Genomic DNA, 13145 nt, shown 5'->3' on the forward strand with positions numbered 1-13145 from the left:
CTAAGAGGAACATTCAGTTCAATTCAAAAAGCATTTATTGAATGCTTACTATATACTAGGTGTTAGAATTATGAAAATGAATGTAATCAGAGAATGCCTTATTGAGAAGATGAATTTGAGTAAACCACTGGAGGAGAGGAAGAAACTATCCAATTTTGGGGGAAGGAGTATGCCCTGTATATTTACGGTCTGCTAGATCTTTGTAGCTGGAATAGAATGAGGGAAGGTGGGCAGCAAGAGTGCAAACAAATCACGTAAGATGTTTTCCTAGCCACAGGAGAGACAGTGATGGCTTGGACCAGGATGAATACAGTAGAAGTGGTGAGAAGGGGTTGGATTCTGTGATATATTTTGAAATTAATGCTAGGATGATTTACTGATAGACTGAATGTGGAACAGGGAGCGGGGAGGAGAGAAGAAAGAGGGAGAGAGAGGAGTTAAGCATAACTCCAAGATTTTCTATCTGTGCGTATGGAAATCTGGCATTGCCATTTAGTGAGATGTAGAAAACTGTGAGAGGAGCAGATTGGGCATGGGGGTAGATCTGGTTTATAATTTTGGACATTATGTTTGAGATGACTGTTATTCATCCAAATAGTGATGTTGAGTAGGCAGTTGGATACGAATCTGGAATTTAATGGAGGAGGCCAGGCTGGAGATAATGATCTTGGGAGTCATCAGGATAAAAATGGTATTTTCAGCTGTAGGATTGGATGAGATCACCAAGAAAATCATTGCAGGTAGAGGAAAAGAGTTCAAGGACTGAGCCCTGGATATATCTCCTATCTTAAATAAAATAAAAAGTCTACATTTCTCTGCTGCAACCACCTCACTTTTCTGTTCTCCTTGCTGAACTCTTGAAAGTTAATCTGTTTTTGCTGTTTCCACGTTCTCTGTTCCCATTCTTTTATGAACCCACTCCAGTCAGGTGTTCAGTTTCATCCCTTCCCTGAAACTGCACTTATTAAGATCATGAAGGACTTCTATGTTTCTAATAATAAGTTCTTAGGCTTTATTTTTCTCAACTTTTCTATAGTGTTTGATAGAGTTGATTATTTCTTCCTTCTTGAAACACTCGCTTGGCCTCTGGGATATCACTTTCTTGATTCTTCTACTTCCACTGTTCTCACTCTCACTCATGGCTTCCTCATGATCTCTCCTTATCTTCCTGATGTCTAAACATTAGAATGTTCCAGGGCTCAGTTCTAGGACCTCTTCTCTTCTCTCTACATTCACCTTCTAGGTGACCTCACTTAATCTCTTGTCTTTAAATACCCTACATATGCTGATGACTCTGAAATTTATATATCCAGACTTAACCTTTTCCTTCAACTTCACATTCAACTGTCTGTTACTTGACATCTCAAATTTAACATATAGAAAACTGGATTTTTTATATTACCTTTCATATCTATTCATCACAATTCCTTTTTTAAATAAATGTCAACTCTGTCTTTCCATTTGCTCAGGCTAAAACCTTGGGATCATATTTGGTTTCTCAGGAAAAAGATCCTTTGCATCCCACATGCAGTCCCATTCTTGTCTGCTCTACCTTGAAAATACATTGGGAATGTATTTTTATCACTCCCAAAGCTTCAGTCCTAGTCAATTATAATAGTTACAATATTTCCTTGCTAGTCTCTTAGTTTCTACCCTTGTGTTTATACAGTCGGTCTTCTATAGACAACAAAAATGATCTTTTAAAAATAAGTCACTAAATGATCTTTTAAGAATAAGTCACTAAATGATCTTTTAAAAATAAGTCACTAAATGCAATTGCATCCTGGAAGAGGAAAAGGAAATTAGTAGAAAAACTGGTAGTCTATGGTCATGCCACCCTGAATGTGCCCGATCTCGTCTGATCTTAGAAGCTAAGCAGGGTCGGGTGGGCCTGGTTAGTACTTGGATGGGAGACCACCTAGCAATACCAGGTGCTATAGGCATTAAGAAACAAACAAACAAACAAAACCTGATGAAATCTGAATTAAAGTCTGCAGTTTAGTTAATAGTAATGTACCAGTGTTAATGTCTTAGTTTTGACAAAAGTAATGTTATATGGGAACTCTCCCAACTATTTTTGCAACTTTTTGTAAATCTAAAATTATTCTAAAATAAAAGATTTATTTTAAAAAATGAAAATAAGCACAGAAATCAAATGTTAAATAAAAGAAAATCAAAACCAAAAGATAATTTTTTGAAAAGATTAATTCGTAAACTCTTAAAAAATGTTAAATCATGCCACTCTTGCTAAGAATCCTGTTTACTATCTCACTAAAATTCGAAGCCCTAATAGTGGGCCCTACACATTCTGACCCATTAGATCTCTGGTCCTGGCTTCCTACCCGTTTACTCCTTTGTTCTGGTTGATCTGCAGATGCTCCCTAACTGGGACCTTTGTGCTTATTCCCTCTATTTTTAATGCTCTTCCCCCAGATACTTGCATGGCTTACCATTTTAGTTCTTTAAGGATTGTGCGCAAATATCTTATCAGAGAGCACTTCACTGATCATTTAATCTAAAATAGTGACTATCGTATTTACTCCCCATATTTTTTATAGTTTTATTGAGATATAATTTATATACCATAAAATATACCCATTGGATGCATACAAATCAGTGATTTGCATAGAGTACTCTAAAGAAAATCTCACAATCAGATTCAATAGTCTCCAATTTCAGTAAGAACCAGCATGCATAGAGTTATATAATTATCACCTCAGTTCAGTTTTAGAACATTTTTCATTACTCCCAAAAGTTTCCATGTGCCACTCTGCAGTCATTCTCCATTCCCAGCCCTGGCCCTGAACAACTACTGATCTGGTTCTTGTCTTGATACTTGATAGATTTGCCTTTAAAGAGATTTCATGTAAATGGAATCATACCCTATGCTGATTTTTATATCTGATTTCTTTTGCTTGCCATACTGATTTTAAGCTCTGTCCATGCTGTAGTATATAAGTTGTAAGATGTATCCATAGTTTGTTCTCTTTTTTATTGCTGAATACTTCTATTATATGGGTATGCTGTGTTTTATCTAGTCACCAAATAATGATATTTAGACTGTCTACAGTTTATGGTTATTATAAATAATGCTGTAAACATTCATTAAAAGTCTTCGTGTGCTGTATGTTTTAATTTCTCCTGGATAGGTTGTAGGAGAGGTCAGGAAGTTACAGAAGTTTTAATTCTTTGCCTTAGTTTTCTAGAGATGTTAATTTATTTTAATAAAATGAAGTTAGGGTTGCAGTAGGGGTTTTGAGGCAAGGAATCTTGATTTGGCTTCATATTCATAGGGGAATGACCAAGAGCAGGTAAAAGGAATGCTGAGTGGTATGCTGGTTCCTGCTGAAATTGGAGACTGTTGAATCTGTGTGATTGTGAGATTTTCTTTATAAGTACTCAGCTGCCTGGTAGAAGAAGCAGAGGTCTCTGAGCTCAAAGAACAGGTTTTGTCAGAATGAGGGTGTGAGAGATAGAAGCAAAGGAGATTGTGATCAGAGTAAGATATTGTAGGTAAGATTCTGATAGTGTACAATTTTAGGGTTGAAGATGCTGTGAATTTTCCACATGGACATTATATAACTGTAGGTTATTATAGGATATTGGGTAGAAAGTCGGATAAATATCCAGAACAAAAATGTGGAATGTAGTGGGGGAGAAATGACGACATGTCAGTGGCAAGGCAGATCAGTCAGTCAGGGTCTAAAGTCAGGAGACAGGAACTATAATAGTTATTTGAACAGAGAAACTTAAAGAATCATTAATTAGTAAAATGTAGTTAATTATTACAAGGTGAAAAAGAACTTTAAGGCAGGAGTTGGCATATTACAGGTGTGCCAAATCTGCAATGTCACATGTTTTTGTAAATATAGTTTTATTGGAACATAGCCATTCTTGTTCATTTACGAATTATCTGTGTCAGTTTTCATACCCTTAATAATACAGTTGAATTATGACAGAGACTGTGTGGCCCACAAAGCCTAAAACATTTACTATCTAGCCTTAAAATTTTTTTTGCCAACCCTACTCTCAAGGTTCCAGAAGTAACAAGTGTGAAAAGCAGCTGTTAGAATAATGGATAGTGAAGGAACTCTAAGGATTTATGTTAGAGCCTCTCCCACAACCCCAGGCTGAAATTTAACCTCTTTGAAGAGGATATGGCTATCACAGGAACACACAGGTTGCCTTTGGCAAGGAAACTTGCTGCAGCTGTCAGATTGAGAGAGCATGGCCTGAGAGTGCAGCTGGTACTCTTCTTCGAGGACTATTGGGCTCCCACCCTGAATTCAAAAATGGAGGACTAGAACCCTGATAAGTACCTTCAGGTTGTTGTTGCCTTTGATTGTCCCTTTGGTGCCCTCTATTGACAAATCCTAACATTGTGCCAGCTGGCAAAGGAGAAATATAGGGTCTCACAAAATAGAGCAAAGAAGGGTGGACTTAGAACTGATAGACAATTAATTGATATTTACATATAAAAAATAATGGAGAATAGTATAGGAAAATGGCATGAGCCTCAGAACTGGAAAGGTTTTGCATGAAGGTGAAGGAGTATAAGTATGAAATTTAAGCAAAAATGGGGAGCTAGATGACAGACCTTCAGTCTCTGAGGACTGCAGGATAATTGAGTATTTGAGAATATGAGGTACTTTCATTTAAGCATGAAGGTTAATGGAACATTCAGTTTCTGGTAGCCAAGCCTCAATGGTGGAAAAATTTAAATTTTTAAGGGATGGTGCAGTACTGAGTTTCAGCCCATTTTAACATTAACAGTACTTGGCATTTAAGTTCGGCATAAATGTTTGATGAATTGCTGCATTATATAAGAATGTTTTTAAATGAGATATGCACTTTAAAATGATGATGAGGGGAATGGAGTGTTTTTAAATCATTCTCATGAGGTAAATGATTTTATAATACATTTGTACATGTATACTTTTGAGTCATAGCGAAATCAACTGTGGTTGAATAGTTCAGAAAGGTTGTCCTCAAGGAAGATTTTTCATCTGACAAAACTTTAAAAGTGATGGTTATGTAGTACAAATGATGCTTCAGACTTGACTCATTTCTAGTAACTGTTGCCCAATGTTATTAATATGTGACCAACCTCTGAAGAACTTGGTTTTTGATAACAAATTTTCACCAGAGGGAGAGAAGCATTGATGTTTTTAATGCAGAAATTATTCCCAATGAGAATAAAAAAGATAACTCCAGTTTTTTTTAATGATTTAGTAATTCATTTGTAATTTGTTGCTATTACTTCTGATTCTAATATGAAATTAATGGCATTTGCATATGAATAATTGCATCAGGAAAGTGAAAATTAACCAAGCTTGCTTTTTCTTACTTTAAACTATATAATTAAAAAGTTATCTTGTTTCTTTTTTTTCATCACGAAAAAGTAAAAGAGATCTTTTTTAAGGCACATCTAAAATGTTCATTTTCTCACTTCATGTCTGAAATAATTGATCCTTTAAGTTCTACATACTTATCTTTATTTTACTTTTTATTTTTAAAGAACCAGCACCGAGCAGTAGATCAAGTAATTAAAGCCGTAAGAAAAATCTGTAGTGCTTTAGACGGTGTAGAGACTCTTGCCATTACAGAATCAGTAAAGAAGCTAAAGAGAGCAGTTAATCTTCCAAGGAGTAAAAGTGCCGATGTGAGTATTTTTTAGTAATTAGTATCTTATTACATGCAGATATGTACTTAAGTGAGCACCTATCACTTACAGTGGGAAATTTTGCTTCTGCTGGACAAAACGTTGACATTTTAATTTTGGCTTTTACTTTTGAGTCGAATAGGTCCCTATTTGATAAGGTAGGAAATTCCTAAGAGGAGATGGGCTGCCTCAGAAGAGCTTTGTGAGAGTTGATATTGAATAGGTAGATGCCAAACTCTGAAAGAACCTTTTGTGTGTAGAGGAGAAACTCTGGCATAAGTGAATTGGTTGGGATGTTAAGGTAAATACTGAGCTTGAAGGACCTGGATGGTAACAGGTACTCCGTCTGGATGGAAATGTGCATGGCTGCCAATAGGTCAGGTTCTATTTTGGACTATATCTCCTCCTCATTGAAAAGACCCAAGCGCTTCAGTAATAGTGACTTACTGCCTCGGAAGCAACCAGGTTGGAAGGCCTCTTGATAGCATACTGTTGCTTTTAGCAAAAGCTCTCCCCTTGGTATTTCTATGGGGATTTAATTGACTCTGTTCATGGGGATGTTTGTAGCTCTTACTGGAAAGCTAAGAGATGTCAACAAGATATAATAAATTTAAAGTTCTGTTGATGGTATGCCCCTTAACAGATATCTAAGAGATAGCTCAATCCATTTATGCTCACAGAGAACTTATCCATATGGTATACAGAAATTTAGGGCTCTTTTTTCTTATGTGCTTATTTTTAGAAATTAAAAAATATGTGTGAAATCACTTGAAGCTGATCAACTACTGTGGTCTTGATGTTGTTTGAGGTTTCCATTCATTATGTTCATTCGTTCAATAAAGTAGGAAGAGACCTTAATTTAAAAAACTAAGCTTTTTTGAGACACTAAATGGTAACAAGAGTTCTAATTTCTTTAAGGATATTCTTATCATGCTAATAGAACAACTAATAGAAAATAAAATACCATATTAGTATATTTATCACTTTTGGGTTTCAAATCTTAATAAATTGGTTTAACGAGGAAAAGTGTTGAATTTCTATATTTTGCACTGATTTTTGGTTACTCTATGATTTTCTTGATACTAAAAATCATCTTTTTATTTGATAGAAGGTTTTACTTTCTTTTTTATTGTTTTATTCTGCAGATATTTTCGGGAGGTTTCCCCTGGGAAGGAGGTTTCTTTGATACAGCATTTAATTAAATATATTGAAATAAAAGGTAAAACATTTATATTACATCATGGGCAGTTTTCTGGACTAATATGTATGTGTGTATGCAGGTGACTTCACTGTCTGGAGAAGGAGACACTAGCAAGAGTTCAACTCAGGGTATGTCTTTAAGTTCTTTAAATTTTAGCAATAATTATTGCTTTTTCAGAGAATTATATAAATAATATCTTTAAATCTAGGCTCACTGAATCCTGAAAATCCTGTTCAAGTAAGCATGGACCAATTAACTGCAGCAATTTATGATCTTCTCAGACTCCATGGAAATTCTGGTAGGAGTCCTGCAGACTGCATCCAAAGTAACAGGAACATCAAGGAAGCGTGGACCACAGCAGAACAGCTCCAGTTTACTGTCTTTGCTGCACATGGAATTTCAAGTAACTGGGTATCAAAGTACGTAAATGTTCAAAAGAAAATATGCACAGCTCTACCTAGAAGTTATTCTAATCTTATAAAATGTCAGCATCCGTTGTTATCTTGGTATTTATATGGATGACACACCAGCTAAGTGTGTGGTTTTCATAAAAATTAAGGAGATGTTTGAAACCGTTCAGTAAAAAATATTACTCCCACTACATGCAAAAAAAAAAGGCAGGAATATGTTTAAACTTACAAGGGCAATGGTTGATTAATAAATTAGTCAGTTTATGACAGCTACTTTTTGCCCTTTTTTTAGAACCAGGATAATTTGAAACAGTGTAATGGGACTAGACTTTAGCACATTTTTTTCCCCTTTTTAGTAGTTTACAATTTACTGATTGCTAGGCTTTGAAGTCTATAAGAACACATTTCTTCTATTGAATTTTTAATATGGGTTTTTCTTTTTTGATTTTTTTTGTCATAAAGTTTGTCAACTTCAACGTATTTGGAAGTGACTGATATAAACTGAAAAGTCTGAACTGAATATTTTAAATGAAATAGTTTTGAAATAGCTTAATGCTAAAAGGTAAGGTAAAGCCTAGTAAAGAGATTCCAAACATAAATTCTGCTTAAATTGAGCTTTAAAGTAAATAAATAGAATATAAAAAATAGTATAATGACTTAAATATGGTATATTAATTAATTCAGTACATATTTACTCAGCACCATGTGTGGGCAGTTTTCTTAGTGCTCCTAGGAATCAGCAGTAAACAAGGCAGCAGAACTTCTCTGCTCTTCCGGAGCTTGCATTTAAGTGGGTACTGCTGCTGTCTGAAAGCATTTCATTCTTTTAAATAGTTACAGGGATAATTCCCTCCACATCCTCCATACACATGCACATATAAAATGCTGAAGAGGGACAAATGGAGTGAGGCTGAGAAAAGCAATCAAATAGCTAGGGATGTTTTGTGAACTAATGAGGTTAGATTTGAAATATATTTAGAATGATTAATATATTGTATATATGAACAAAGTGGTTAATGTGTAAGCCTAGCAGTAAGTTAGAATACTAGTAGAATAGTTTTATTGAACCGAAGACTCATGCCCTGCAAGATTGCCTGATTATATCTATCCAACTCTACTTGTGGCAAGTACATCTGCCACGGTTGATGGAAGTCTCCTAATAGATTGGGAAGACTGACTCAGTAAGCATTAATATGCATAGCTGACTCTTATTTCAGTGTTTTAGCAAGGGAAAATGGCATCTAGGGAAGATGATATTTGTACTCTTCCTAAAATTTACCTAGAAATGAATAATTACTCAGCATCACTCAACTAAAATATAAAGCTAGTAACTGAGCACAAAATTTAGATAAATTCTCCAGCTGGTATCATTTTGCCCTCTTAGACTGGCAGCTAGGAATCCACATTCCCTTCTGTACTCCCTTTGCTATACCTCTTCTTTATTTTTACAGAATTTACAATAGTTAAAGTTCAGACGTTTTTCCATAAATTCAAGTGAATGGTGACCAAATGATTTTAGATAATCGTTACTTTTAGGGAAAAGTGGCTATTTATATTATGAAATAAAATTTAACTCTTTCTTTTCTCAGTTATGAAAAATACTACTTGATATGTTCACTGACTCACAATGGAAAGGATCTTTTTAAACCTATTCAATCAAAGAAGGTTGGCACTTACAAGAATTTCTTCTATCTTATTAAATGGGATGAACTGTAAGTGTATATTTTTTCAGTATACTGTTGTTTACTTTTTCCATTATGCATCCTAGTTTTTATTTTTATTATAATTTCCATTAAAATCCATTAAATTCTTACTGACATCTTAATGTCTTTATTAGATATGATTCTGTAAAACAAATTCTCATTTAAAAATCTGAAATACTCTTTTAAATCTATATGTAAAATTGCAGCAACATGCCATTAATTCTTCCTAGACTTTGTCAAGTTAAAAATACAAATTTACATATAATTCTAGAAAGATGGTATTTTATAACATTGCTTAGTTTAGGATTTATTCCGTGACACTGTATATGTGAAGCTTAGTTTTTGATTAACAGATTAAAAAAAATTATCTTAAGTCAATGTACAAGATAATTTGCACTATTAATATTTTTTAAATATTGTTTTTAAACAATATTTTAAAGAGAATGCTTTCATTATTTAGGCAGATAGGCAATTGCAGAACATTTTTTTCTGTATTGGTTTCTAATTTTCCTTTTATTTTTTTAAATTATGAAATTAACACATCTGTGAAAGCAAATAATAAAAAAATGCATTAGGGTAAAAAGTGTCACTTTATTTTCAATACCATCTCATGGCTCCTCAGAGTGACCACTGTTGACTTTATGTGTACTTTTAGAACTAAAAAAAAAAAAATCAGTAAACATCTACATGTCTGTTTGTGTGTGCGTGTAAAAGTATATATTTGCACACATACATCCCAAATCAGAAATACTCATAAACAGGGGACCCCAATCCCTGGGCCGTGGCCTGGTAACAGTCTGTGGCCTGTTAGGAACTGGACCACACAGCAGAAGGTGAGCAGTGGGCGAGCGAGCAAAGCTTCATCTGTATTTGCAGCCGCTCTCCAGTGCTAGCATCATCGCCTCAGCTCCATATATCATCAGGCAGTAGATTCTCAGTAGCACCTGTCTCTGCTACTAAAAAGGTTGGGAATCGCTGCTCATAAACACTCATCTAGTTTTTCCTAAAGGAAGTAAAAATGACTACTATTATTTTACCTAGAAATTGACATCGCAAGTCTTAAAGGTGCTAACAAATTTTTTAAGAAAGAAATGTTAATGAAATTTATTTAAGATTTTCACAGTACATGCTAGCCGAACTTGCTATTTAAGTAAAGGTTACTCAAGATTAAAGATTATATAAGTTAAATAAAATACCTAAAATTGTCAGTTTCATTAAAAAGTTAATTTTCATCTTCAATCTAATTTTTTTCTATTAATACATTTTTTCCCCCCACAGAATCATTTTTCCCATCCAGATATCACAGTTGCCATTAGAATCTGTTCTTCACCTTACTCTTTTTGGAATTTTAAATCAGAGCAGTGGAAGTTCCCCTGATTCTAATAAGCAGAGAAAGGGGCCAGAAGCTTTGGGTAAAGTTTCTTTACCTCTTTTTGATTTTAAACGGTAAGTGTTCCTGAGTCATGATGGTGAGTTAATGTGGACATATCTGCAGCATCAGAATTGACTAGAGAACAGGGTGGGGAACAATGACGTACGTGAGGTAATGACCTGCCTCAGTTTTTCCAATGTGATAAAAGGAGGTCATTTCAGAGACACAGATCAGAGGAAACCAAAGTTATTCTACTGTAGTTTGAACATAACTAGTATTCAAAGGTGCTACTCACTGTTTCAGGAGAAAAGTAGCAGCCAGTTCACTTTTTAACTCATTTTATGTAAAGCACTATATTATTGACATAATACTTGTAGTCCTTTAGGTACCCCTGATACTATTAAAACAACTCCATTTTTCATCTCATCCCTTTCCCATCAGAGTATAGAGAGCTTAAGTGACTTGCCCCAGAGCACTTAGCTAATGATTGGTAGAACTGGAATTTGAATCTAGGCTGTCTGGCTTCAGTGTCTGTGTTCTTAACTATTATTGTGTTGTTGCCATTCTCAAACTCATTTGATACACAATGGAAACATTCTGCCTCATCAGACAGTTTGAAAAATGATTTAATAACTGACATTTAACCTACAATAAAATAATTAAAAATTACGAATGAAAAAATTATGCTAATCTAGTTCTACTTCCTCTTTCCTCTTAAATGGCAAACAGAATTTGATTTTCTAGGAATCATTTATTAAAATCATGTGATATTTGAAACAGTGATTTCACAAATTTCGTTCTTGAAATATTCTTTTCCCATGTACTTAACAATAGCATTTATTCTTTTTTTTTTTTCTTTTAGTCACTTCTCTCATATTTGAGGAGGTAGTATAACATATTTTTATTCTCTGCCTTTTTGTGGGCTAAAGTTTTGTGTGACACCTGACATAATTCTGAACCACAAAAGACTAGAGAAAAGCAGAGATTATTAATGATGTGTATTTAGAAACTTTTGCCAAATATAATCTGTAACTACTCCAAAAACAGAGTATTGGCCTCATGAAGGGATGGAATTGTATTCTCAATTATCTTTGATAAATTAGTGTCGGGTAATGGTTATATGAGAAAATAAAAGTGTTGACCTTACTTGACTCCTTATTCCAACAAACCAACTGTAAAACAAGAGAGAGATAATTAGGAAAATTTGAATACTGACTAGAAAGCTGGTAATTTTAAGTAATGTCCATTATTTTAGGAGTTGTAATTGTATTGTATTTATATTAAAATAAAACTTTATCGTTTAGAGATATATAACAATATCTGCAGATGAAATAATGATAGGAATTTGCCTTAAAATCTAGTTGAGGTTGAGAGTGGTTCTAAAAAAAGAATATAAGAGGAAACATTAAGATTGGAGTCTAATTTTGAAAAAGATACTTGCTGTTTTAATAAAATTAACAAAGTTTAATGAAGTTTATAGTTTCCTGTTTTTATATCTCTTGTTATTTTTCAGACATTTCTTCTATGTAAAAATATATCAATACCTTTATTGACAAATATTTTAAATTTAAGTAGGCTATAAACTGGTAGGCTAGGGCAAGTGTCTGCATACTACACCACAGTGCTTGTTTTTTGTAAATATAGTTTTGTTAGAATATAGCATATATTTATTTATATATTGTTCATAATGCATAATTATTGTATTATGTTGAGTTGAATGTCTGTAACAAAGAGGTATATCCCAGAAAGACCAAAATATTTACTGTCTGGCCCTTTAGAGAAAAAGTTTGCTGACCCCTGATCCAGGGCACAGATATAGCTTCTCATCTCAAATGATTAGTCCTGTGTCACAAGTAGGTACTAGGTTTTCTGGCATGTGTTTTTGTTCTTATGGTAGAAGTCAGGGGGCAATTCTATCATCCATACTACATACCATCTTGAAATGTATTCCTTTGTAGATGATCTTTAAAGACTATCCTTCACATTCCTATTTATAGATGTTGTTTAGGGCACAGGTGACTGAGTCTTTACCCATCTTATGTTCTATCCTCAACCCCATTTCTCCTAAAATATGTTCCTTCATTCTCCCGTCCTTTGTTCCAGCTCCCACACTTCAGTACATTTACCTAAAGAGTCAGTACACAATGGAGAGTGGCTCCTGCTATGTCCTTAAAGATATTCTTTTTATATAGAAGATGCTTCATAAATGTTCGAATACTAACATTTCAAATTCATTACTATGTGTTTTGAGCTTTGAATTAATTTTTAAAATGAATATCACAGTATTCTTCTATTCCTCTGTTTGTATTCATGAAGGTTTTTAACATGTGGAACTAAGCTTTTATACCTTTGGACTTCATCACATACAAATCTGATTCCTGGAACAGTTCTCAAAAAAGGATATGTGATGGAAAGAATAGTGTTACAGGTAACGAATGGTACTTAAATTTAAATTTCTTTATAAAAAGTGTATGCATACCATGATTTGGGTTGTTATTAAAGAAGCCTAATTGATCTTGTTTCAATCTTAGGGTCTGTTTTCAATTTAAATGTCAATAAACCATTTCCTATTTCTGAGAAACAGTAAATTATGCCCTGTACCCATCCCAAGTGATACATATTCTGTTGAGAATTACCAACTGTGGTGATCACTTTCAACAAAAGGACAAGCATTAATTTAATATTCAATCTAAAATTCACCGTGATGGCTAAGAGAAATCAGTTTTCTTAAAGACAAAGAAGGTAATGTGGTAACTGTGTGGCCTGTTCAGCTATAATTTCATCAACTTCTGTTCAA

The 13145-nt window shown here is 34.0% G+C and overlaps 1 protein-coding gene and 1 pseudogene across 1 annotated transcript in view; both read left to right on the top strand.

Annotated features, from left to right (window-relative positions):
- Positions 1-13145, top strand: part of PIK3C2A (phosphatidylinositol-4-phosphate 3-kinase catalytic subunit type 2 alpha) — a 97717-nt gene that overhangs the window by 52541 nt on the left and 32031 nt on the right. Inside the window, exons 7-12 of the mRNA XM_023522142.1 lie at positions 5392-5662; positions 6943-6991; positions 7072-7282; positions 8863-8985; positions 10255-10422; positions 12665-12776. Coding sequence (XP_023377910.1) covers positions 5392-5662; positions 6943-6991; positions 7072-7282; positions 8863-8985; positions 10255-10422; positions 12665-12776 — 934 coding nt within the window. The remainder of the gene's footprint in view (positions 1-5391; positions 5663-6942; positions 6992-7071; positions 7283-8862; positions 8986-10254; positions 10423-12664; positions 12777-13145) is intronic.
- On the top strand, positions 1821-1943 carry LOC111730757 (annotated as a pseudogene).

This window comes from Pteropus vampyrus, unplaced genomic scaffold (genome assembly GCF_000151845.1).
Source record: "Pteropus vampyrus isolate Shadow unplaced genomic scaffold, Pvam_2.0 Scaffold334, whole genome shotgun sequence".
NCBI classification, from domain to species: Eukaryota; Metazoa; Chordata; class Mammalia; order Chiroptera; family Pteropodidae; genus Pteropus; species Pteropus vampyrus.